At 37.6% G+C, this 26,243-nt stretch overlaps 1 protein-coding gene across 8 annotated transcripts in view; it reads left to right on the top strand.

Annotated features, from left to right (window-relative positions):
* The window catches only part of LOC140611680 (importin subunit alpha-8-like), a 256,113-nt gene that overhangs the window by 67,145 nt on the left and 162,725 nt on the right, over positions 1-26,243 (top strand). For 2 of the 8 annotated variants that reach the window (XM_072788421.1, XM_072788420.1), the window contains exons 4-5: positions 6,732-6,944; positions 20,454-24,276. The exons of 3 other annotated variants lie outside the window; for them this stretch is intronic. In XM_072788421.1, coding sequence (XP_072644522.1) covers positions 20,456-21,319 — 864 coding nt within the window. In that variant the 5' untranslated portion in view covers positions 6,732-6,944; positions 20,454-20,455 and the 3' untranslated portion in view covers positions 21,320-24,276. Of the gene's footprint in view, positions 1-6,731; positions 6,945-18,857; positions 20,302-20,453; positions 24,277-26,243 lie in introns of those variants that run through there. 3 more of the 8 variants (XR_012012804.1, XR_012012805.1, XM_072788419.1) reach the window with 2 other exon arrangements.

The raw sequence follows: 26,243 nt of genomic DNA, 5'->3' as shown, positions 1-26,243 counted from the left end.
ATTTGACAATTCTATACATTACTCAGTGCTCACCAGGATAGCTGTAGATAATGTCTGTCACTATACAAAGTTATTACAATATTACTGAGTATATCCCTTAGGTTGTATTTTCCTTTTTCTGTTAATGTATTTTATTTTACTTTTGATTATTTTTTATTTGAATTCAATTAATTAACATATAATGTATTATTAATTTTGGAGATGGAGTTCAGTGATTCATCAGTCTTATATAATACCCAATGTGGGTTGCATCATGTGCCCTCCTAATGTCCATCACCCACTTGCCCCATCCTCCCATCCCCCTCCTTTCCAGCAACCCTCAGTTAGTTTCCTATGATTAAGAGTCTCTTATGGTTTGTCTCTCTCTCTGATTTAGTCTTGGTTTATTTTTTCCTCCTTTCTCCTATGATCCTGTTTTGTTTCTTAAATTCCACATATAAGTGAGATCATATGATAATTGTCTTTTTCTGATTAACTTCTTTCTCTTAGCATAATATCCTCTAGTTCCATCCATGTTGTTGCAAATAATCCATTGTGTGTGTGTGTGTGTATATATATATATATATATATATAATCTATTTTATATATATATTATAATCCATCCATGTCGTTGCAAATAATCCATTGTATGTATATATATATATAATCTATTTTATATATATATAATCCATATATATAAAATCTATTTTATATATATATATATATCACATCTTTTTTATCCATTCATCTGTCATGGACATCTGGGTTCTTTCCATAGTTTGGCTGTTGTGGACATTGCTGCTATAAACACTGGGGTGCAGGTGCTCCTTCAGATCACTACATTTGTATCTTTGGGGTAAATCCATAGTAGTGCAATTGCTGGGTCATAGGGTAGCTCTATTTTCAACTTTTTTTTTTTTTTTTCAACTTTTTGAGGATCACTACATTTGTATCTTTGGGGTAAATCCATAGTAGTGCAATTGCTGGGTCATAGGGTAGCTCTATTTTCAACTTTTTTTTTTTTTTTTTTTTCAACTTTTTGAGGATCCTCCATACTGTTTTCCAGAGTGGCTGCGCCAGCTTGCATTCCCACCAACAGTGTAAGAGGGTTCCCCTTTCTCTGCATCCTCACCAGCATCTGTCGTTTCTTGACTTGTTAATTTTAGCCATTGTGTAGGTTCTACTTTTCATCCCTGTGATTTACTTATTTTATAACTGGAAGGTAGTTTGGAACCTCTTAATCTCCTTCACCTATTTCACTTATGCCCTTCTGGCAACCACCGATTTGTTCTCTATATTTAAGAATCTGTTTCAGTTCTGTTTGTTCATTTGTTTTGTTTTTTAGATTCTACATATAAGTGAAATCATATGATATTTGTCTTTCTCTGTCTGACTTATTTCACTTAGCATTATATCCTCTAGGTCCATCCATGTTATTGCCAATGGCAGATTTTATTCTTTTTTTATGGCCGAATAATGTTCTGTTGTATAGATATACCAAATCTTTATCCATTCATCTATTGATAGATAATTCAGTTGCTTCCATCTTGACTATTGTAAATAATGCTGCGATAACCATAGAGGTGCATATGTCTTTTTGGATTAATGTTTTCATTCTCCTTGGGAAAAATACCCAGCAGTACATTTACTGGATCATATGATATTTTTATTTTTAAGTTTTTCAGGACTCTCCATAATGTTTTCCACAATGGTTGTGCCAATTTACATTCCCCCAATATGTGCAAGAATTCTCTTTTCTCTACATCCTCAGCAACACTTGTTATTTCTTGTATTTTTCATACTAGCAATTCTGACTGGTGTGAAGTGTTGTCTCATTTTGGCTTTGACTTGCATTTCCCTGATGATTGGTGATATTGAATATCCTTTCATGTGTTACTGGCCATCTATATGTCTTCTTTGGGAAAATGTCTGTTTAGGTCCTCTGCCCATTTTTAAATTGGATTGTTTGATTTTTTTTGGTGTTGGGTTGTATAAGTTCTTTATACATTTTGTATATTACCCCTTATTGGATATATCATTTTCAAATATCTTTTCCCATTCACTGAGTTGCCTTTACTGTGCAAAAACTTTTACTTTTGATGTAGTCCCAATAGTTTATTTTTGCTTTTGTTTTCCTTGCCTTAGGAGATATATATAGAAAAATGTTGCTATGGATGATGTCAGAGAATTACTGCTGTGTTGTCTTCAAAAATTTTTGTGGTTTCAGGTCTCACATTTAGGTCTTTAATCCATTTTGAGTTTATTTTTTTGTATGGTGTAAGAAAGCAGTCCAGTTTTGTTCTTTTGCATGCAGCAGTCTAGTTTTTCCAGCACTATTTATTGAAGAGACCATCTTTCCCCCATTATATACTTGCCTTTTTTGTCATAGATTAATTGACCATATAATCATGGGTTTATTTCTAAGCTTTCTATCCTATTTTGTTATCTGTGTCTGTTTTTGTGACAGTACCATACCATTTTGGTTACTGTAGCTTTATGGTATAGTTTGGTATCTAGGATACAACTGTGACACCTACAGTTTTGTTTTTCTCTCTGAAGATTACTTTGGCTATTTGAGATTATGTATGGTTCCATACAATTTTAAGATTATTTGTTCTGGTTCTGTGAAAAATACTGCCTGTGTTTTGACAGAGATTATATTGAATCTGTAGATTTCTTTGGCTAGTATGGACATTTTAATATTATTAATTCTTCCAATTCATGAGCATGGCATATCTTTGCATTTATTTGTATCATCTTCAATTTTTTTCATCAGTGTCTTATAGTTTTCAGAGTATAGATCTTTTACCTCCTTAATTAAATGCATTCCTGGGATGCCTGGGTAGCTCAGTGGTTGAGCATCTGCCTTTGGCTCAAGACGTGATCTCAGGGTCCTGGGATCGAGTCGTGCATTAGGTTTCCTACAGGGAGCCTGCTTCTCCTCCACCTCCTCTGCCTATGTCTCTGCCTCTCTGTGTCTCTCACAAATAAAGAAATAGAATCTTAAAAAAAATTAAATGCATTCCTAGATAGTTTGTTCTTTTGGGTGTAATAGTAAATGGAATTGTTTTCTTAATTTTTATTTCTGCTAACTCACTATTAGTGTATAGAAGTACAACAGATTTCTATATATTAATTTTGTAGCCCATAACTTTATTGAATTCATTTATTAGTTCTAATAATTTTTTTGTTGGGAGTCCAGAGTTTTTTATATATAGTATAATGTATTCTGCAAATAGTGAGAGTTTACTTCTTTACTAATTTGGATATCTTTCTTTCTTTTTTTTTTAAGTTTTTATTCACATTCCAGTTAGTTAACATACAGTGTAATATTAGTTTCAGGTGTACAATATAGTGATTAAACACTTTCATAAAACACCCAGTGCTCATCACAAATGCACTCCTTAATCCCCAGCACCTATTTCACCCATCCCTCATCCACCTCCCCTCTGATAACCATCACTTTGTTCTCTATAGTTAAGAGTCTGTTTCTTGGGGCACCTGGCTGGCTCAGTTGGTAGAGCATGAGATTCTTGATCTTCAGGTCATGAGTTTGAGCATCACATTGGGTGTAGAGATTATAAATAAATAAACTTTAAAAAAAAGTCTGTTTCTTGGTTTGCCTCCCTCTCAAAGAAGATTTTCTCTTTGCTTATTTGTTTTGTTTCTTAAATTACACGTATAAGTGAAATCATATGGTATTTGTCTTTCTCTGATTTATTTTGCTTAGCATAATACTTTCTAGCTCCATCCATATCATTGTAAATGGTAGGATCTCATTCTTTTTTATGGCTGAGTAATATTTCGCCGTGTGTATATGTATGTGTATGTATATACATGTATGAGGATGTATGTATAGGTTGTGTGTGTGTGTGTGTGTATATATATATATATATATACACACACCACCTCTTCTTTATCCATTCATCATCCAATGGATATTTGGACTGTTTCCATAATTTGGCTATTGTAGATAATAAACATCAGGGTACATGTATCTCTTTAAGTTAGTATTTTTATATTCTTTGGGTAAATACCTAATAGTGCAATTACTGGATCATAGGGTAGGTCTATTTTTAACTTTTTGAGGAACTTCCATACTGTTTTTCAGAGTGGCTGTACCAGTTTGTATTCCTACCAACAGTGTAGGAGGGTTCTCCTTTCTTCACATCCTTGCCAGCATCTGTTGTTTCTTGTATTGTTCATTTTAGCCATTCTGACAGGTGTGAGATGATATCTCATTATAATTTCTATTTGCATTTCCCTGATGATAAGTGATATTGAGTATCTTTTCTTATGTCTCTTAGCCATTTTCCTGTCTTACTTGAAAAAATGTGTATTCGCATCTTCTGCCCATTTTTAAATTGAATTGTTCATTTTTTGGGTTTTGAGTTATATAAGTTCTTATATATTCTGATACCTTTTATCAGATATATTAGTTGCAAATATCTTCTCCCATTCTATAGATTGCCTTTTAGTTTTGTTGATTATTTCCTTTCCTGTGTAGAAGCGTTTTATTTTGATGAAATCCCAATAGTTTATTTTTGCTTTTGTTTCCCTTGCCTCAGGAGACATATCTAGAAAAATGTTGCTATGGCTGATGTCAGAGATTTCATGTGCTCTCTTCTAGGATTTTTATGGTTTCAAATGTCACGTTTAGGTCTTTCATCCATTTTGAATTTATTTTTGTGTATGGTATAAGAAATTGGTCAAGTTTTATTCTTTTGCTTGTTGTTACCCAGTTTTCCCAACACCATTTGTTGAAGAGACAGTCTTCATGTGGCCTTCTGTGACTAGTTTCTTTTGCTTACCATATTTTCTAAGTTCATCAATGTTGTACCATATATCAGTACTTCATTCCTTTTGTAAGGCTGAATAGTATTCCATTGTATGTATATACTACATTTTGTTTACCCATTTATCTGTTGATTGACATTAGCATTTTTCTGACCTTTTGATATGAATAGTGCTGCTATGCACATTCATGTATCTGTTTTGAGTCCTTGTTTTTTTCCCTTTGGATATATGCCTAGAAGTGAAATTGTGGTCATATAGTAATTCTATGTCTAATTCATTGAAGAACTGCTGAAAAGTGTCACCATATTACATTCCCATCAATAATGGTATGAGAGTTCCAATTTTTCCATATCCTCATCAACATTTGTTATTTTCTGTTTTATAAAAATAATTATAGCTACTCTACAAGTGATTTGAAACTTTATTATAAATTCTTATCCCTCCTTGGGGCCTGTTTGTAACTCTTCATTGTATATTTTCTGGGACAGTTTTGAGTTTGGTCATTGCTGCACTGAGGGCACTTGTTCTCTAGGCAGGAATGGGGGGGCTCTCTGTGATTTCTGGTTGATGCTAACAGTGCCCTCTGACCATCTGCACTATGTTGTCTGGGTGTGCCAGACTTGGAGTGTTACTGTTGATTGCTGTAGACAGTTTTTATCTTTGCATGGAAAATTTACAGGTTTATGGCTAGAGTGAAGACTATTCCTGGAGATATTTTTAACACATCCAAATAACTCTATGATGTCAACAAATATAGGATACGTAATTATTAATACTGTTTTTTTTTTTTTTTTATTGGTGTTCAATTTACTAACATACAGAATAACACCCAGTGCCCGTCACCCACTCACTCCCACCCCATTAATACTGTTTTGATGTTAGAGGGTATAGTTGTAGTAACTACTCTTCTACTAAAAAGAAGCAATGTCTTCTACTGTTAGAAAATTGTTTTAGATTGCAGTATTTTGGCTAGTTTAAGAGTTTTACTGTTTATTTTATGGTAACATTTTCTTCTCTGAGAGACAAATTTACATAATAAGATATATAAGGGATTGTATTAAACTGTAACGTTTAAGTACTTTGTTACATTGTTATGTACAGGCTTAAGATCCTAACCTGAATTTTTGAATAAACATAAAAAAGAGGGTTTTTTTTAGTTCAACTGGGGTAACCAAGGCTACAATATTTATGCCACCTTTTCAACTGTCACAGTCTGCTTTCATAATCCAGAGGAGGTCTTTGAATTAAGTACAAAGATCCATAGATAAATATAGAAAGACAGAGGTCCATTCTATTACTTAACAGTCTCCCTCAGGATGCGAATTAGATGCTTAGATCATTCAGTTAAAAAAAAAAAAAAAAAACCAAAACCCAAATACAACTTATTGATTGGTTAGGATGTGGGTTAAGTCTAAGGCTGCTATTTACTTTATCCTGTGCTTCTCCAAAGAAGCCCATTAAATAGAAACACAAATGTATGGAAACACTTTAACCCTACCTGATAATATACTATTTTAAAAGAAATTCTAGCTTTCTCAAAGAGAAACATTTATTACTATTATAAAGCATCTCAAAAGATATCACATAGTCTTCAAAGTGCTAATAGTCTATCTAACTGGGACCGAAACCATTAGTTGAATAAGAAAATTAATGAAAGAGTGGTAGAGAATAAAAGGCAAAGAAAACCTATATCTCATAGTTTTTAGTACATAAACATTGGATTTTAAGAAATGTTATTGTACAAAAAAGGAAAAAAAGGAACACTATTGTACAATGACCTGCATAGTAGGCTTTCAAAAAGTGTTTGTAGAATTAATTTGAATAAAGTAGGAAAGATAAAATGCTATAAATTGAACTGACCTAAAATATTTAACCTTAAGAAATAATCCAAAGAGAAATCTGTGTTTGTTGTTATCCTCAAAGGAGTTCATTTTTTCTCTTTACTTGTCATTCAGTACCTCCACATGCCAGGCACCACGCTGAAGCAATGAGGTGAGATGATGAACAGACAGGGAATGAGAAGAATGTAAACAGAGATGTACAGTCATAGAAGTCCATACAAAGGTCAGGAGCATTCAGGAGGAACAAAGAAGAGGAAGACATTATCTGTCAATGGTGATGTAGTTGAGGAAATTAACAAAGGCAATGACTCGAGCTCAATTTTGAAGGTAAATACTGGTTATCAGGAAGACAATGTGCAAAGAAATTTTGAGTGGCAGAACAGCGTGGGCTAATCTAGAGTCAGAAACAACACAATGTGCTCAGGAAATAGTTTGGCACTGGTGATTCTAAAAGTGTAAGGAATGAGAAGGAATAGTGAAACATGAGTCTGGAGAGATATTCAAGGCCTGGGTCATGGAGTCTTTATATTTTATGATAAGGAGCTTGCAATTTATTCAGCAGGCGCTGACTGGCCTTTCATTTGCTTTAAACGGAGGATTGACAATTGAGATTTGGGTTTTGCTAAGATTTTATGTGGAGCAGCGTTTCTCCTAGGACCACAAAATCTTCTTTACACGCAAAATCTTCTTTACTCGTATGTGGAATTTAAGAAACAAAACAGATGAACATAGGGAAAGGGAAGGAAAAATAAAATAAAAACAGGGAGGCAAACCATAAGAGACTCTTAACTATAGGAAACAAACTGATGCTTGCTGGAGGGGAGGTGGGTGACGGAATGGGGTAATTGGGTGATGGACATCAAGGAGGGCATGTGATATAATGAGCACTGAGTGTTATATGCAACTGGTGAATCACTAAATTCTACCCCCGAAATTAATAATACACTATATGTTAACTAAGTTGAATTTAAATTAAAAATTAAAAAAAATAAATTAAAACTTTTTTAAATCTTCTGCAGCACTTGTTAAAAATTCAGAGCTCTGAACTATGCTCCAGATCCATTGAATCAGACTTTTGGCATGAGAGTGTGGGGGAGGGGATCAGCATGTTCAACTGGCTTCCAAAAAGATTCCCTTGCACCCTGCAGTTTCAAGCTCACCGCCCTCTAGGGTAGGATTGAGGGAGTGGGCAAGGCAGAGTGCAGGGAGATCATCTAAGAGGTGATATGATACTCCAGGTGAGAATGTTTGAGGTGGCTGAACTGGGGATAGAAGGATGACAAGAAAATGATGAACTTGAAAGGTATTTTAGAGATAAAATCAAATGCAGTTGGTGATTAGACTTAGTGAAGAGGAAGATCCAAGTCAGGTTTTTGTCTTTTCTTTTTTTTTTTTTTTTTTTAAGATTTTATTTATTTATTCATGACAGTCACACAGAGAGAGAGAGGCAGAGACATAGGCAGAGGGAGAAGCAGGCTCCATGCAGGGAGCCCGATGTGGGATTCGATCCCGGGTCTCCAGGATCGCGCCCTGGGCCAAAGGCAGGCGCCAAACCGCTGCGCCACCCAGGGATCCCAGGTTTTTGTCTTAACTGGGTCATGTACCAATTGTAATTATTGATGTTTAATAAATCATAATTTTTCCTTGAACTATATGATTTTAAAATTTCATGCATCTCTAAATTTGATTTATTTTCCCTTTTCAGGCCAATTCATTGTTTTATTGTTGTTGAGTTTTATAGTAGAAATAAATGGAAAAATTGTGAATTTGTTAAATATGTTAGAGTCACCTTATCAGGAAAATATTTATTCATTTAGTTGTATCTCCAAAGTACCTAGTTGCTCCTGTGAATAAAATGAACAAACAACTTTATTTCTGATACTTCTGAGGGAATTTATACTTATAAAATGTAAAGTCTAATCTGTCTCACAACCAAAGCCATTAGAACCATGAACAATGAGCTGAAGACACAGTGCATTTAGTAGATTGATCTTGCAAGTCAGGCAAAAATCAACAAAACTGTTAAGTATGTACATTTGTCTCTGTCACTGTCCCTTTTTAAAAGCTATTTTATTTATTTGAGAGAGAGAGAGAGAGATCACACAGAGGGAGAAGGAGAAGCAGACTCCCCGCTGAGCAGGAAGCCCAATGTAGGGTTCAATCCCAGGATCTCAAGACCACGACCTGAGCTTAACCGACTGAGCGAGCCATCCAGGTGCCCCCATCCCTTTTTTTTATCTCTTCCTTTCTAGTCCTATCCTGAAGAAGAGATTCCTTACATATTACTTGTGCCTATTGTTACTCTTATTAACTAATGTGCTGACAGGTAAGAACCAAAGCTATAATTCTTTTAGGAGTTTGGCAGGGATTATAGTGTTCACCCATCCCTCTACCTCCCCATGTTTCCCTGTCACCTGTGGAATTAGGCTGGCCACTGAATTCTGGCCCACAGAATTTAAGTGGAAATGATATACTTCACTTGTACACCTCCTTGATGTGCATGCTGTGAATCTAAAACATCCTTTACCGTCCATCTCTCATCCTTTACCATCCGTGCTCTCCTTATCTCATCCCTGGTTCCCTTAAAGGACTCTAGATATCTGCATTAGACTTTGCTTGAGCAAGAAATACTTTTATTATGTCAAGTCACTGAGATTCTAGTTTATTCTGAGGCATAGCATTGTCTATTCTGATCAATGCATAGATTATTTTTAATTTCATAGTTGACTATTAAGGGTATTTCAGTTACAGATGAATGAAACTAATGATTAAATGACAGTTACCAGGATGACTTCCTTGGGATAAAAGGGAATTCTTTTCCTACAACCTTAAATCACATCATGAAGACTGCTCTCCTTGAGCCCTAAGAATATTGTATTGACATTAGAATTTGTCTCTTACTACTTTGGTCCTGCTCACATCATGTGTCAGCTTTTTAAAATTAAAATGGGGTGATTAATACTCATGTAATAGAATTATTATGGGGATTAAAAGACATGCCATATGTAAAATGTCTAGACCAGCGCCTAGCACGTAGCAGGTGCCAAAGCCATCCTGGGAGAGCATCATAGATGCAATCCCCATAATTAACTTTGTAAATTTCTGATGTGATTCACAGATGGGTGTTATTTACATTAGTGACATTTACTAGTTTTTAAATTCTTATTTAAAAACTTGCACTCTCCAAATTCCAGTGTCAAGGGGGTTTGACTGCCCTGCCCAAGTTGATACATGGATAAGTGCCCAAGTAAATAACTATTGTTATTTCCTGTTGCTCTTCAAAAGGAGGCAAGGGCAACACTGCCATCGTGAGAATGATTATTCTCCAGGCTTGGGCTGAATCTCTATGGCTTTGGCTATTAGCTGGACTATGGTGTGCAACTGATTGGATTGATGCCAAGCTGACTGATTTGTTCTAAAGGCTAGAAAAACTGGACTGAGCCGTGGGTATAATAACCATGTGTTCTAATCACGTTTATCCTCAACTTGTTTCTTTCCGTTAACAATAGCAGGAAGAGTGTTGGTGGGGGTGGTGTGATGGATTTCAAAAGACCTGTGATCAGAATGCCATAGTTCCCAGCTTTACTACTGTGTGACCATGAAAACTTACTTAACCTTCCCAGCTTTATTTCCTCACCTTTGAAATGAGAGCTGGGAGTAAAGGATCTTTAGGAATCCTTTCTCTAATCTAGCACGACCCAAATGTAATTGAAGTTCCACATGGCTCAGTCTCAGTGCAAGAATGAATTCAAAGTAGTATGGCACCCAAAAAGTAACTAGAGTTCTTAAAAAATATTTTTTTTACTTTCTCAATAAACTGCTAAAGTGGGGTATGCTTTTTTCTGGGAGGGTATTTTTTTTTAATACCTTTATTGAGATAAAATTCATGTACCATACCACTCACCCATTTTATTCATACCATTCAGATTAGATTTTAGTATGTGGTATGCTTTCTTAATATAAAAAATCTCTCTACTTCACTGTAATCCTCATTCCCTTCCACATGTACATCAGGGCCTCTCCAAAACTCTGGATCTATAACTGACACCTCATGAATTCCCAGCATCCATTCTACTTGATTCTCTGGTGTCTCCTCCTGCGTTCTCCTCTTAGAACCTCTCTTACAGTACTTTAATACAAAGGTCAACTGGGACTTGTTTGTTTTCTATTTTTATCTCCATCTGCTCATTATTTAGATTCTGAGCAACAAAGGAGAGTCCAAGAACAACCTGGACAGGTGAGAAATTTTTCGCTTTAGACATAAGAGGAGGATGTGGGGTTTGGAGAGAAGACCGTGAAGGTTTATGCTGAAATAGTCCTCTCCCTATTGCACTACGGGCACACCATGGCTTGTTCCTCTCTGCCTCTAGTCAGCTCTGCCATAGTACATAAATGGAAGTACAGTGTTCTTCCGGAAGGACTAGAGTTTTAGGGCTTAAGGTGTTGAATTAATTTCTCATAGATTGACACAGATTCCATTTGTCTTGTTTGTGCTGTAAAATTGTAAGGCTGTACTTGCATTGCTTTTCACCTGTATTTGAAGGAAATGAGGCTCTTGATAGCATCTCTTCTATGATGCGGGTGTGTCCATGCAGGACAGGCCTGCCCTTGCCTGCTGCAGCAGGTCTCTGCCCAATAAGGCCACACCAGGCTTCTCAGCATTTTGGGAAGTCATCTTCAGGCAGTGTAAAAATTTCAATGTGACCCAGTTTATTCAGTATGTTGTTTTACTGAATTTCATACTGATGAAAATCAATTAAAGAATAAATATTTATTAAGTACCTGCTGTGTTCAAAATACGCCGTAAGTATTCTGTGTAATGCATGGTCCCTAGCCTCATGCAGTTTTAAAATGGAGAAGTGCATCTAAGCACATTGAACATTATCATATTAGGTCTGAAAAGAAGCTTATCTTTTAGGACAAATTTGAATTTTTTTAAAGGAAAAATATTTTTGTGATAGATTAATAATGCATTGTTTTTTGGAAACAAATCTTTTTTTTTTAAACTTCATTTATTTGGTGGGGAGGGGGTGCACACAAGCGAAGGGAATACAGAGGCAGAGGGAGAAGCAGACTCCCTGCTGAGCAGGGGTCCTGCCTTGGGGCTGATCTCAGGACCCTGGGATAATGACCTGAGCTGAAGGCAGATGCTTAACCAACTGAGCCACTCAAGAAAGAACCCCAATAATGCGTTGTTTATTGTAAAATTTTTTGTAGCATGCAGAAGTATAAAGGAGAAAATATAAAGGATGAGAAATTCTGCTTCCTAGAAATAACTACTGTTAGACTTTTGATGAACATTCTTCCAGCCATCTTGCTATGCATACACACACACACACATATATTATACATACATAATTTTACATAAATGGATTTATAATATACTTACTATTTGTAACCTGCTTTTCTTCTCAGAAATATGTCAGGAACTGTTTTCTTTATCAGTAAATGAACATCATTGTTCTTAATTATAGCAGAGCGTTCAATTGTATTACCATAATTTAATCCCCTATTGATGGAAATTTAAATTATTTCCAGTTTTTAAAATGTTACAGACAATTATTACATATGTGTCCAATTATGCCCTTAGCATAAATTCTCTGGAAGTAGAATTGCTTGATTAGAAAATATGAGCATTTAAACTTTTGATACATAATACCACGCTTCCCTGAAAAACAAAGCCCCTTGTTTGAGATGCCATCTTCACCTTTGTCCACTCTGGAGGGCCCTCAGATGGAACAAATTTTTGGCCTCTTGTGTGTCTTTGTTAAGGACATTCTCTTCTACAGTTGGGGGCAAGAAGTTTCTGAAGCGTTGGGAATTAATGTGACCTCTAACTAATAAATGACACGAATTGATGAATCATGCCCCAGGTTTTTTGCCCCTTGGTGTGACTATTCTGAAGGTGTTTGGAGGAATTCAGTCCATTGCCTATCCAGTACCCTGCTCATTAACCCACTTATTTGCTTTCTTCACTTACTGCCTCACTTCTCCACTTCTTGCTTGGCTTCCTGGGACTTGTACTTAAATCTTAGCCTCAGAGTCTGTTTCAGAGGGAACCCAAAATAAGACATTCTTCGTATTACAGCTGAAAAGTATGGTAAGCAGAATATGCCCCCACCAAAGTTGTCTGTGTCTTACTCTCTGGAGGCTGTGAAATGTTATCTTATATAGCAAAATGAACCTTGTAGATTTAACCACATATTTAGAACCTTGAGATAGGAAATTATCCTGGATTATCTAAATGGCCCCATTGCAATGCAATGGTCCTTCAAAGTGAAGGAGGGAGGGAGAAGAGAGTGAGAAGGAAATGTGAATAATAGATGCAGTGGTACTTGCTTTGAAGATAGGGAAAGAGGGCCTTGAGCCAAGAATTATGGGCAGCTCTAGAAGCTGGAAAAGGTAAGGAAATGGATTCTCCCCTAGAGCCTCAGGAAAGGAACCTGCCCTGCTGACACCTTGATTTTAGCCCAGTAAAACTTGTGTTGGACCTCTAACCTAAAGAACTGTAAAATAATAAATTTGTGCAAAGTTTGTAGTAATATGATATAGTCGCAACAGAAAACTAATATAAGAAATTAATACAAGGCAACTTATGCCAGAAACATCATATGGTACTTATTATTCCAAAAGAGGGGTATGAACAATGAGGCTCAGAGAAGGAAGGAATCATGAAATGTGTTCCTTCCTCTTGAATGCTGTCATTGTTGCTTGTGGGTGAGTTTAGAGTAGATGACTCAATGACCACTAAATATATACTTGTGGCCAGAAACTCTCCCAACAAGCTGAGGGTTTGTGTGTATTTTAATTTACTTGAAAATTCTGTCAGGCTTTAAAAAAATGTAGTATGTATTAAAATTACTTGGGAAAATAAAACTTCAAAAAAAAGATCATCTGGGGAATTAGTTAAAAATGCAGCTTCTTGGATCTCATTCGCCAGAGGTTTTGAGTCAAAGGTCTGGAATAAGGCCCAGGAATTTGCATTTAAAACTAGGTTATTCTGGTGCACCTGAGTGGCTCAGTTGGTTAAGTAGTTAAGCATCTGACTTTTGATTTCAGCTCAGGTCACAATCTTAGGGTTGTGACAATAAGCCCTGCCTTGGGCTCCACATTGAGAGCCTGCTTAGGATTCTTTCTTTTCTTCTACTTCTGCCTCCCTGCTGCCCTTGTACTATCTCTCTCTCTCAAAACAAACAAACAAACAAACAAACAACAACCAACCAACCAAACAAAAACCAAGGGACACCTGGGTGACTCAGTCAATTAAATGTCTAACTTTTAGTTTTAGCTCAGGTCATGATCTCAGAGTCATGAGATCAAGCCCTGCATTAGGCTCTGTGCTCAATGTGGAGTTTGCTTGAGATTCTTTCTCCCCCTCTGCCCCTCCTCTACCTTGCACTCTCTCTTTCTAAAATAAACAAATAAAATCTTTACAAAGATTTTACACCCCCCCCCCCCAAAACAGGTTATTCTGACACATGTTGCTTTAGGGATTCTCTTACTAAAAACCTCTGCTCCTTGATGGCTAGGGATGGGGTTGCCATGGCACCTACTTTGTCAAGCAGGTTGTATATATAGATAAGATCAGAAAAGAAGGAAATCACTAGAAATTACTATTGTATCATGTGCAGAAATCCTATTTTAGTTTCTATTTGAGGGAATCAGTCACAATAGTAATTAGAGTGAACTGAAGCTTGATTTTAATAGATGTAGGTGAACTATGTCACTAGAGACAGAGTATCTGGACCCTTGGACCCCTGAAGATCCTTTGATCTTAATGGTTGCAGTAACATTTCCTCATTTAGCTAATGGGCATATCATTTCCAGATGACCTTGGAGAGCCAGGGCACTTCAGCTCTTATTCACTGGAAGAAGCACGCTCAAACATTTGGATCATGCTAAGGATTGCAGATGTGCTGTGCTGAAGGGTGTCTTGGATCTTGTCCAATGAGGGCTGTTGGAGGTCACCAGAAAAGAATGCTTACATTTGCCTCATGCCTGTTTGAAGGAGGGTCTATGCTTGTCTAGCTCCGTGCAGCTCTCTGAAATGTCAGAAGATAAGAAATGCCTCTCAGCACGAAGGCTTCCAGACACATATGTGACAAGAAATTTGGCATGAGCTTTACAAGTGTCAGATGTCTAGGATAAAGCAATATGGGTGTAGTATTTCTAGTGCTATTTTGGTGCCTTGTGCATGAGCCTGCAGCATTAGAAAAACTGCTTTTCAGCTTTGGGTGATAGCCTTACTGGCGCTCAGTGTGCATGTCTGAAAGTACAGTTGGGTCACAAAGTAGTGACGGGCCTCAGCAAGTCACCTACAATCATGGTACCAAGATTGGAGGGAATGCTCTTAAGGGACCCAGGCATTCTATAGCCTATTATAACTGGTAACAGCCATAGAACCTCTCATCAGATGGTGCTGTATAAGCATTAATCAACTCTTGCAACACTCGTGTGAAGTTGGTAAACACTCTTGTCCTTGTTTTTCATATAGGGAACTAAAGCATGGAGAGGTCTAACAGACAAGGTCATAGACTTAGCTGATTTGCTTTTCTTATTGTTTAATGATATCAGGTGAATGATTTCAGAATGAATTTCCCTTTATATAATTCAGGGAATATGTCTCCTGGCGAGAGAGCATTTTTGGCAGTTGTGACTTGCTGAAAGACTTGAAGTTCCCAGTCTGGCTGTTCATTGGTTAGGAGCAAATGCCTGGGGCACTTGGCTTAACAACTGTCATAAATGGTGAGAAAAAATGTGTAAGAAAAAACAAAATATGGTAATGTAGCGAGGTTGTTACGGCAATAATATCCAAATAGGAATATTGTATATAAAGTCTGAATATTACTCCCTTCTCACCCAAGATATTTGACGCTGACTGGATCCTCTTTTAATTTTGTTTCTATTTATTTATTTTTCGGAAGACCATTGGTAAACTGTGGACACCATAGTTTCAGAAGGTCAAGAAGAACTTAAAGTGGAAAGTCCCTTGAAAGATTCAAATGTGGAAAAAGAAAACCTGTGAGAAAATATAAAGGCGTTGCTATTAACTTGGATAAAGAACGTTGATAAAGAATTATGTGGTTCTCTAACATATCACAAAGTATTATTTTGTAGAAGGAAATTTAATTCTCTAATTCTCTTAATTGATAACAAAACTTGAAAAGTGGGTTTATTCCAGAGCATGAGGTGTTTAAGGAGTCATAAGAAATAATTTTCTGATGTTGAGAATGATTAAAAACCAAAACAAACTACACAAAAAGGAGCTTGCCCCTTCCTGAAGGTCCTTTGTAAGTAGGCTAAATCAGCAAGGCATGATGGTGTTTCCAATACCCTAAATGGTCTGCCTGGTAATGACAAGAGTCAGTTTTTTTTTTTCCTTTGAACTTTTTACTTGAAAATAAGTTTAGACTTACAGAAGAGTTGTAAAATTAGTACAATGAGTTCCTATATATCCTTTACCCAGCTTCTCCTAATGTTAACATTTTATACAACCATGGTACAATTATCAAAACTAAGAAATTAACATCATTACAAAGCGGGAGTGGGAACTTTTGAAGAGGAGACAGGATGGGCCTATGGACATCCACAAATCCTTCAACACAACTCATTTTTATTTGTTTGATATATTGGAATTCCACATGAGACCTTAAACAAATGGTTTTATTGCAAAAACTTTTAAAACCATAATCTAGAAATAGGAGTAGTTAGACTGACCCCTAAGGTATAATTGTGTTTGGTAGATATTTGTTGATATAACTCAATGGTACATATACTTTTTGCTGTTTCTTTGTCTCTTCTGGTTTGTCCTGAAAAATAATTCCTGGTCCATAGTCTATGCTTAATTAATACTTGTTCTTTGGATCAAATTGGTATGTTTATCCTTTATTTGTTTCTTCACATGGCTTGCTCCTAATTCAAATATCTGCTCAGGCCTTTTCTGACCATCCTAACTAAAATAACACTCCCTTCCTCTTTCTTTCTACCCTGTGCTATTTTTCCTTTTTATTCAGGGTGCTTTTCACTACCTAAAAGATGATTTGTCTCTTAATATGTTTGTTAGAAGTATATGGTCTGTGTCCTACTAAGAGTAAGCTCCCGAATGATTACTTTATCTTGTTTTTATTGGACCCTTATGCCTAGAATGATATCTGGTACCTGGGACTTTACAGGAACACTTACTAACAGAGTGAATGAATGAACACAGACGTTATCACCTATACTTTAAAGATAGAATTAGTTAACTTCAGGAAGGTTCACTTAATTATTTTTTTAAATTTATGATTTGTATATATAAAAACAGTTTGACTATTTTTTTCCAAAGATTTTTATCTATTTGAGAGAGAGAGAGTGGAGAGGGGAGGGAGGAAAGGGCAGAGGGGGAGGGAGAAAGAGTCTTAAGCAGACTCTTGCTGAGCACAGAGCCTGATGTGGGACTTGATCTCACGACCATGACCCTGAGATGATAACCTGAGGCAAACCAAGAGTTAGATGCCCGATGGACTGCACTACCCAGGCACCCCTGGTTTGACTTTTTTAAAGTCAGGTCATCATATTTATAAACTTCCTTATGGGCTTTCACTGATGTTGGAAAATTATTCCTTATTTTAATTTCAAATAGTGATACTGTAGCTGGTGATGTTGTAGGCATATTTTTGAAAGAAAAAGGATAAATTATATGAAATTCCTTGAGCTTTAAGAAAGATAATAACTACACTCAGGATCATTGTATTGTCATTATTAATTAGTGTTATGCAGAAGCGAAAGAATCACACAGCCTATCAGTGTCATGGGAATCATACTACTCACTAGTTTAATAGGAACTCAAATCCCAGTAAATGAATTAAAACCATTCAAAATATTATGCATGTGGACATCCCACAGTAAGACGGATGGGCCATTTCTTAAGGCCAGCATTATTTTTACACAAAGAAGGGTTAAAATATTCTTGTAATCTGTCTTTGATGTTGGAAAACAGTAATGAGTCAAGAATGTGGGCAGCCTCTAGAAGGCAAGAAAATGGATTCTCCACTAAATCATCCAGAAAGGAGTGCAGGTTTTGCCTAGTGAGACCCATCTTTGACTTTTGGGCTTCAGACCTATAAGATAATAGGTTTATGTTATTTTAAGCCACCAAGTTTGTTATAGTTTGTTACAGTAATGATAGAAAACTAATATACCAACTTTCATTTAACCCCTCCACAATCTGATCCCACTCACCCTACCCAACTTTATCTTCCTTTCCTATTCAACTGCTGTTTTTCTGCTCCAGTGAGATCAGTTTCCTCTCTCCACATACATTATGCTCATTAATACTCCCTAGCTGTTTGCCCTTATGGAGGTTTCTATGAAAGGGAAATAATTTCTCCCTCTTGCTGAATGAATTTGTGTGGATATGGTTTCTTTGTCTCATAAATTGCAAGATAAAACTTGATTATCTGACTCTTCTGTTGCCCAGATATTAAAAGATTTCACCGGAATGAATTAAATTTCTGCCATGTGCCAGCACTGATGTCATGAAAATGAGAAAGATTGGGGGGAACCTGGGTGGCTCATCTGGTTAAGGTCTGTGTTCAGCTCAGGTCATGATCCTAGGGACCTGGGATTGAGCCCTGCATCAGGGTCCCTGCTCAGCAGGGAGCCTGCTTTTCCCTCTCCCTCTGCTACTTCCCCTACTTGTGCTTTCTCTCTCTCAAATAAATAAATAAAATCTTTAAAAAAGAGAAAATGAGGAAGATTAAAAGATGTCCACTGACTGATAAAGAAGTTGTGGCATATATAAACAATGTAGTATTACTTGGCCATGAAAAAGAACAAAATCTTGGGGCACCTGGGTAGCTCAGTTGTTTAAGCATCTAACTCTGTTTTCCTCTCAGGTCATGATGTCAGGGATATGGGATGAGCTCTTTGTGGGGCCCTGTGCTGGGTGTAGATCCTGCTTAAGATTCTCTCTCTCCTTCTCTCTGCCCCTCCCTCACTGCTCATGTGCTTGTGTGCTCTCTTTCTCTCATGTGATTTCACTCATATGTGGAATTTAAGAAACAAAACAGGTGAATATAGGGAAAGGGGAAAAAAGAGAGGGGGGGAAGCAAATCATAAGAGACTTTTAACTATAGAGAACAAACTGAGGGTTGATGGAGGGAGGTGGGTGGGGGAGGGGTTAAATGGGTGCTGGGGATTAAGGAGGACCCTTATTGTGATGAGCACTGGGTATTGTATGTAAGTGAAGAATCACTAAATTCTATACCTGAAGCCAATTTTACTGTATATGTTAACTAACTAGAATTTAAATAGAAACTTGAAATAAAAAAATCCACTTTTGCAGACACACACATTCACAGGTTGAAAAGATATACACAGAACCAGTTACAAAGCAATATGCCATACACTCCAACTGAAATATGTTTAGAGTACTGAAAGAATGCAGGGAAAGGAATGACTGACTGCTTAATGGGGGCAGGCATAAGGATCGCAGGTGGGGTTTAGGCAAGACTTCTCAGATAAGGGGATATATGGGCTGATTCATGAACGATGAAGCACCAAAAATATCCAAGGACTCTGCTTCATTTATAGCATAGGCATATTCTATAAGTCTCAGAAAAGTTTTAAGATTTTTTGCTTTGCCTTTGAAAATAATAGTTGGCAAGATCTAACTACAGTACAGAATAAAGATGGTAACAGGACCCACAGAGACAGATCTGGAACCCTGGCATGTTTTCAGAGGGCACCAATATAGCCTAGCCAATGCAGCAGTCCCTGAATCACTGTGTATGCAGGCATATCAAGATTAACATGACCAAATGAAGTGATTCCAGAAACATTAACATACTGATTGCAGTTAAGTGCATTGCTTGTTCAACAATTCTTTAATACACTAAAAAATATTTAAAGTAATGGGGGACCAAAAACATTTCTTATTCATGATATTACAAAAATATATTCCTCATGTCTTCAACTAATAGTTCTATATTTATGATTCTCAAATAAGTCTATCTCTGGTTGCTAATTTTCACTTTTACTCGAATTCTGGATTGAAAACCTCTTACAGGACTTTTCAAGTTAGAAATTCTGTCATCATGTCAGCGTTTATATGTCCAAAACCAGATTGGTGCTATCCAAGAACCCCAGTAATCTCTCTCCAAATCTCAATTTCTGTTATCAATGTTATAGTCCTCAAGATTTTCTGAATTGAGAACAAATTATAGCAGAAAAAATTCTGGAGTAGTAGTCAGGATTTGGGGGTTTAGTTTAGATTTTGCTGCTTACACTTAAATAATTTTGATTGATTCACATAACCTTAGGGATCTGTTTCCTCATGTGCAAAATGAAGGGCTTGGGCTGGTAGCTAGATGACTCATTCGTTTAGTTGACAAACATGTTTTCAGCATGTACTGATGTGTCAGTCAGTCATTAATAGAGCCTAGTGTGGGGATATGAGGTTGGCTGAGCTAGGCACAAATCCTTACATCACAGACCTTTTCTCTAAATGTCTCCTGTATCAGTCTTTCACTAAGCCCTATTGATTTTGTTCTCACAGTATACCTTCTTTCTTTGTGTCTCCTGCTGCTATCACTTTAGTCAGAGAGAGTGCTCATTGCCTCATGCTGAGGTGCCTGCTGGGGCCTCCTCCCTGTCTTTCTCGTCTCTCCGCACTAAGCCATGCTATGTGGTGCACTCTTAGCAGGTAACCCCCCTCCTCAAGAATCTAATGCTTCTAATTGTCTCTTATAAATGATGCCCAATTTTTAAGACTGTGGTCAAGGGTCTTCTGCAGTCAGTCCTCACCTCAGGTCTAATTTTATCTCTCCAACATGAAACCCATCTTTTGCAAGACAGCCATGAAACAAATGTTGCCTGTCCTGTCCCACCTCCTGCAGCACCAAGACAGCGAGGTTCTCTCGGATACCTGCTGGGCCCTGTCCTACCTCACCAATGGCTGCAATGAGCGCATCGGCCAAGTGGTCAACACAGGGGTCCTGCCCAGGCTGGTCCAGCTTATGAGCAGCTCAGAGCTCAATGTCTTGACCCCTTCTCTCCGCACAATCGGGAACATCGTCACAGGAACGGATTACCAGACCCAGATGGCCATTGACGCGGGCATGCTGAACGTGCTACCCCAACTCCTGATGCACCCCAAGTCCTCCATCCAGGAGGAGGCAGCTTGGGCCTTGAGCAATGTGGCTGCAGGGCCCTGCCAACACATCCAGCGGCTGATCGCTTGCGGCATGCTGCCTCCCTTGGTGGCTCTGCTAAAAAATGGAGAATTTAAAGTCCAGAAAGAGGCTGTTTGGACCGTGGCTAACTTCACAACTGGAGGCACCATAGACCAGTTGATCCACCTTGTCCACTCTGGAGTCCAGGAACCACTGGTGAATCTGCTTACCATCCAAGACACCAAAATTGTTATCATCATCCTTGACGTTATCTCTTTTATCCTCCAGGTAGCAGAGAAGCTTTCAGAGAAGGAAAATCTGTGTCTTCTGATAGAAAAAATTGGTGGCATTGATAAAATTGAGGCTTTTCAACTTCATGAGAATCCTCAGTTTGCCCTGACTGCTTTGAACATTATCAAGAACCATTTTTGTGAGGGAGAAGAAAGTGGTGCAACATTACCAGCCCTGGACCAAGATAATGAATTCTTAAACCGCTTAACAAAAAAACACCAAGGCCCCATGACTTCTAAACAAAGGACCAAACCCTAATGGGTAACTGCTTTGAGAACCTTCTATGAATTGGCTTGGCATGGGTATAAAGCTTTTTAAACTAAATGTTAATAAAATTTTCAACACACACACACACAAAAAAAATTCTTCCCCACAAGTGGCTCATGTCTACATTTCCATGTTTGCTGAGTCTCCCTCTTGAAACATTCCCCCCCCCTCACCCCCTCACTGACTTGATCCCACGAGGCTCAGTAAAAGCCACATATTCTCCAGGAAGGCTTCTCCAGAATACATAGACCACCATCCCCACTGCCTCATATATCTTCCAAGGCCTCTGATGTATATTTTGCATATTTTGGACATTTGGCTATAACATTATAGCATCCCATTTATTAAATGTGTAGGTCTTATAACTTCAATACATCTGAGAGCACTTTAAGTATAGGTACTGTGTCAGATACCTAGCCCAAGTCTAGGAGCATGAAACTCAAGTTTAAGATTGTGAACACCTAAGTGTAGCTGCCTGAGTTCTTAACATGGTTTCATCTTTTCCTAGCTATGTAACAATGGGCAATTTACTTATCTTCTCTGAGCTTTTGTTTTCTTATTTGCAAATTTGGAACAACAATATTACCTGCCTCAGTTACTCACTAGTTAATATGAGTAAAGATCTAAATAGATCTTGGTACATAGTGTTCAAGAAGTGTTAGCTAATATTATTTCACTAGATTATTAGAATTAAATGAGGTAATTCATGTAAAACCCTCACCGCAGTGCCTGGCCTATGGTAAGTATTCAGTTAATATTAATCCTTGTTATTACTATTCTATTTAACAGGTGAGGAGGCTTTGTGGGGGGAATACGGCCATCATCATAATTATTGCCAAGTATTTAAAATTTATGAGGTAGCATTATAACAATCTCTCCTTTTTTAAAGATGAGGAAACTGAGGTTTGGAGAGGTTGAATAACTTGATGAGGTCACATAGCTAAGAAGTGATGAAGCAGATTTAAATGCTCAGGATGTCCTACTGCAAAATCTGTACATCTTAAACCTTATTCTGCTTCTGGTCCTGGACTAGGCAGTGTGGGAGAAATTCGATCTTGTAGTAAAAACAAACATGGAATTTGTGTCACATGGTCTTGGTCTTCATCCTGACTTTACCACTTACCTGGGTAGGATATTTAATCCTTTGGAGGTTATGTTTCCTTCCTTATCTGTAAGATGGAGACAACAATACCTCCTTCGTATGATTGTGGTGGGAATTAAAGAGGTAACATAAGTAAAGTCCCAGCACAAGGCCTGCCCTTTAGTAGGTATTCAGTACATTCTAGATTCAGTCTTCTTTATCTCCCTTTTGAAAATTTGAGCTCCAGTTTGTACTTTTTAGTCTGTTTAATTAGTCTGTGATATGAATTAAAATGCAACATAGTGACCAGAGAAGCAGCCTATAAGAGTCAGTATTCCATTGCCCTGACTTTGTGTTATAAATAACCAAACATGGCTGGTATTCATGACATGTGAACTCCTGGCACAGCTTATTCTCGACCACTGTCAATGCAGTGTTTCTAATTGATATAATTCTTTCTACAAGTTGGGGCATGTCCTCGGAGGGAAAGTCTTTGGCCTAGCAGGTGGGGGTGAGTAAAGAATTTGAGATTGCAAATATAGTCTGGGTTGGGACCACTTCCGTTGTGCATGTGAGGAACAGAGAATGCTGGGACTTTGAGCAGGCATTTGAGTAAGCCTTTTGAAGGTCACATCCCTCTGGATGAGTATGCCACTGGAATTTTCCAAGGATTGTTTTATTTTAGTCTTTGGACTGAGTTGATGGTGATATAATATGTGGTTGAAAATAGCATGAATAATTAAGTTAGAAGCAACATTAATGTCCCAAGATGCTAATAAAAACAGCTACTGGGAATTCATAGATAGGAATCCTTTCCCAAACTTGATTCCTAAGTGGGCACAAGTTATATGATACATTCCAACAGCTAGTGAGAGAAAACATCAGCCTCTTGTATATGCCCTAACCTTCAAGTAGACAGTATAGAGACTACACTTTCCTTTTCTTCCTTTTAAAATTTAATCAAGACGTGTTACATTACACAGAGTGGATGATCCCCTGTGACTTCACTGCTCCCTTTGAGGGAAAATTGCTGGACGGTACAGGCAGCAAAGACAGTCAGCACCTTGCGTTTCCATATGTTTTCCTGTTATGTTTCCTATTCTCAGCTCTCATTTCAAAGTTCTTTGTAATAGAATCCTATCCCATTTAATGGGATTAATTTTTTTTTTAAGAGAGGGTGTGTGTGTGTGGAGGGGCAGGAGAGAGAGAGAGAATCTTAAGCAGGCTCCACATCCAGCAGGGCTTGATCCCATAACCCTGAGATCATGACCTGAGGGGAAATCAAGAGTCAGATGCTTAACTGACGGAGTCACCCAGGTACCCTCATGGAAGTAGTAAAATTATTTCCTAACTATGTCCTGCTTAATAATCAGCATTAACATATTTAAAGTATTGCACATCTGTGATAGAATGAAAGCAGCTGATCATTGAGAATAAACCCTTAAGGAGTGCTTGGATGGTTCAGCAGGTTAAGCATCTGACTCTTGGCTTCAGCTCAGGTCCTGATCTCAGGCAATGAGATTGAGCCCCATGTCACTTCGGTGCTCAGTGGGGAATCTGCCTAAGAGTCTCTCTCTCTTTTTCCCTCTCCCCTGCTTGTTCTCTCTCTGCCTTTTAAATAAATAAGCAAATATTTTTTAAAAACAATAAAACCCTCAAAATAGCTATGTAAGAGACACGTGGGTGATTTTATTAGAGATAAAAATGTAGAACTCTGGGGGCCACCTGGGTGGCTCAGGTAGTTAAGCATCTGTCTTTAGTTTGGGTCATGATCCCAGGGTTCTGGGATTGAGCCCCATGTCAGGCTCCCTGCTTAGCAGGGGGTCTGTTTTTCCCTCTCTCTTGCCTCCCCCATTTGTGCTCTCTCTCTCACTCTGCTCTCTCAAATAAATAAATAAAATAAATAATAAATAAATAAATAAAATGTAGAACTCTGGACTTAGACTGAGTTCACATTCTTACTGTTTTACTTATTAGCTATGTCATCTTGGATAGGTTACTTAAGCTGTCTGAACCTCCTAGGGTGTTCATGAAGATTGAATCATTATAATATATAAAGCAATAACATAGTGCCTGGCATGGAGACCTCTCAATAAATAACAGCTTTTAAAAATTTTTGTACATATCAATATTACAATGGTCTGCAGAGTTGGACTCTTCAAGACGGAAATGAGATGGCATTTAAAAAGCCATTGAAGTTGAAACTGACTAAACATATCCTTTTGAAGAAACTTGCTTGTCTGTAAAGAAAATGGGTGGATGGAGGACCCTGGGACTCCTTTCATGCCCTCTGAATGGCTAGAACTACAAAGAAAAAAGAAATGGGAGACGTTGGTCGATGGTATTATCATCTCTAAAATCTCTAAACTTATGATCTGTGAAAAGATGACACCATGAAAGAGAAATTCAAGTTAGATTGGCTCAAACACCTACTTCGCAAAGTCTTCCATCTGTCTGTCCGTCTGTCCATCCATCTAATCCATCCCTCCCTCCATCCAGCCATCCAAACATTTGTTGATCACTCAACTAGATTTTAGAAACAACATTTTGCTGAGACTATAAAGACAAACAAAAAGAAGTTCCATCTCTTAAGATATTTACAGATTAGTAGGGGACACAGATAGAAAACAAATGGTTTTCAGGAATTTCTAGACTAGTAGAGGAGACAGATATGAAAATAAATGGTTTAAAAAATAATAGAAGAACATACAAAATACCAAGGGAACTCAGAGGAAGGTGTTGTCTTTATTTGGCTTTTACTGAATTCTAAGCAGTTTTTGTAAATATTGACGCATCACTGGAGTAATAACAACTTTTGAGAAAAATGGGGATACTCTCACATCAAATGCATGCATCTATTGTGTGGTATATTCTGACTTCAGAAATGAAAATGGGTAAAAACTTTGTATTTTGTATTTTGCCCTTACAGTTAACAGAAACTGGAAGACAGGATTTTAAAGGAGTCTCTTAGAGCACTCTTCTTCCGAAGTACCTTTCTATTGAGAGGCATATGAAGATTTAGGAAAGGTCTTACTGGAATTTAGTCTCTTGAACTATCAAAGATAATACTTCCTGATAGATGAGGTCTCACAAAGTGGTGTAGAGGAAGGTGGTAATTGAACTCAGACCTGGGAATAGGAAAACCATGAGTGCTGGCCTGAACTCTTACATTCCCAGCCTTAGTGAGTGACCCATGCCAGAGCCTGAAAGCAGCAGCCTGTACCTCACCTTTTCCACTCTCTTCTAAACAATGGGGCCCCCAACTCCAGGGTAGGAAGTCAATGCCTCAGAAATGATTAATCGATTCCAATCTTTTACCTATAAAGGGGCTTAGAAGAGCCAGTGGGCTCAAAGTCTTTGAGATAAACCACTGCTGGGCTCCTGCTGGGAAGTCATCAGGCCTGAGGCAGGATCTTCAGGTTACTTTGTAAAAACACATCCTTGTTGACTTCACAGTAAAACTTCAAAGGTGACAATCCAACAGTTGTGAGGATGGCTATATCCTTAAGAACTGTAAACAGAAACTGAAATAGGCTGGAGTCAGACAACTTTCTGGAGTGCAATTTAAACCTATGAGTATGTTGCTAATTTCACTGTAACTGTGTCACCGATGAAGAGTTCTCATCCTCTGAAGCATAAGAGGCACCTTGGCTTAACTGAGGAAACAGGGGCTTTAAATAGCTACTGGCTATTCTTTTATTTAGACAAAATAACTTTGGGTAAGTGGCTTCTATGAGCCTATAAAACTAGTGAGAACAATGTTTACTTCAGTGGTTGTCGTGTATATTAAACTATGTGAGAGTAGTCCAGAATAATGCCTGGCAAAAAAGAATT

Source organism: Canis lupus, chromosome 20 (genome assembly GCF_048164855.1).
Source record: "Canis lupus baileyi chromosome 20, mCanLup2.hap1, whole genome shotgun sequence".
NCBI classification, from domain to species: Eukaryota; Metazoa; Chordata; class Mammalia; order Carnivora; family Canidae; genus Canis; species Canis lupus.
This window is presented reverse-complemented; position numbering and strand designations above follow the sequence as displayed.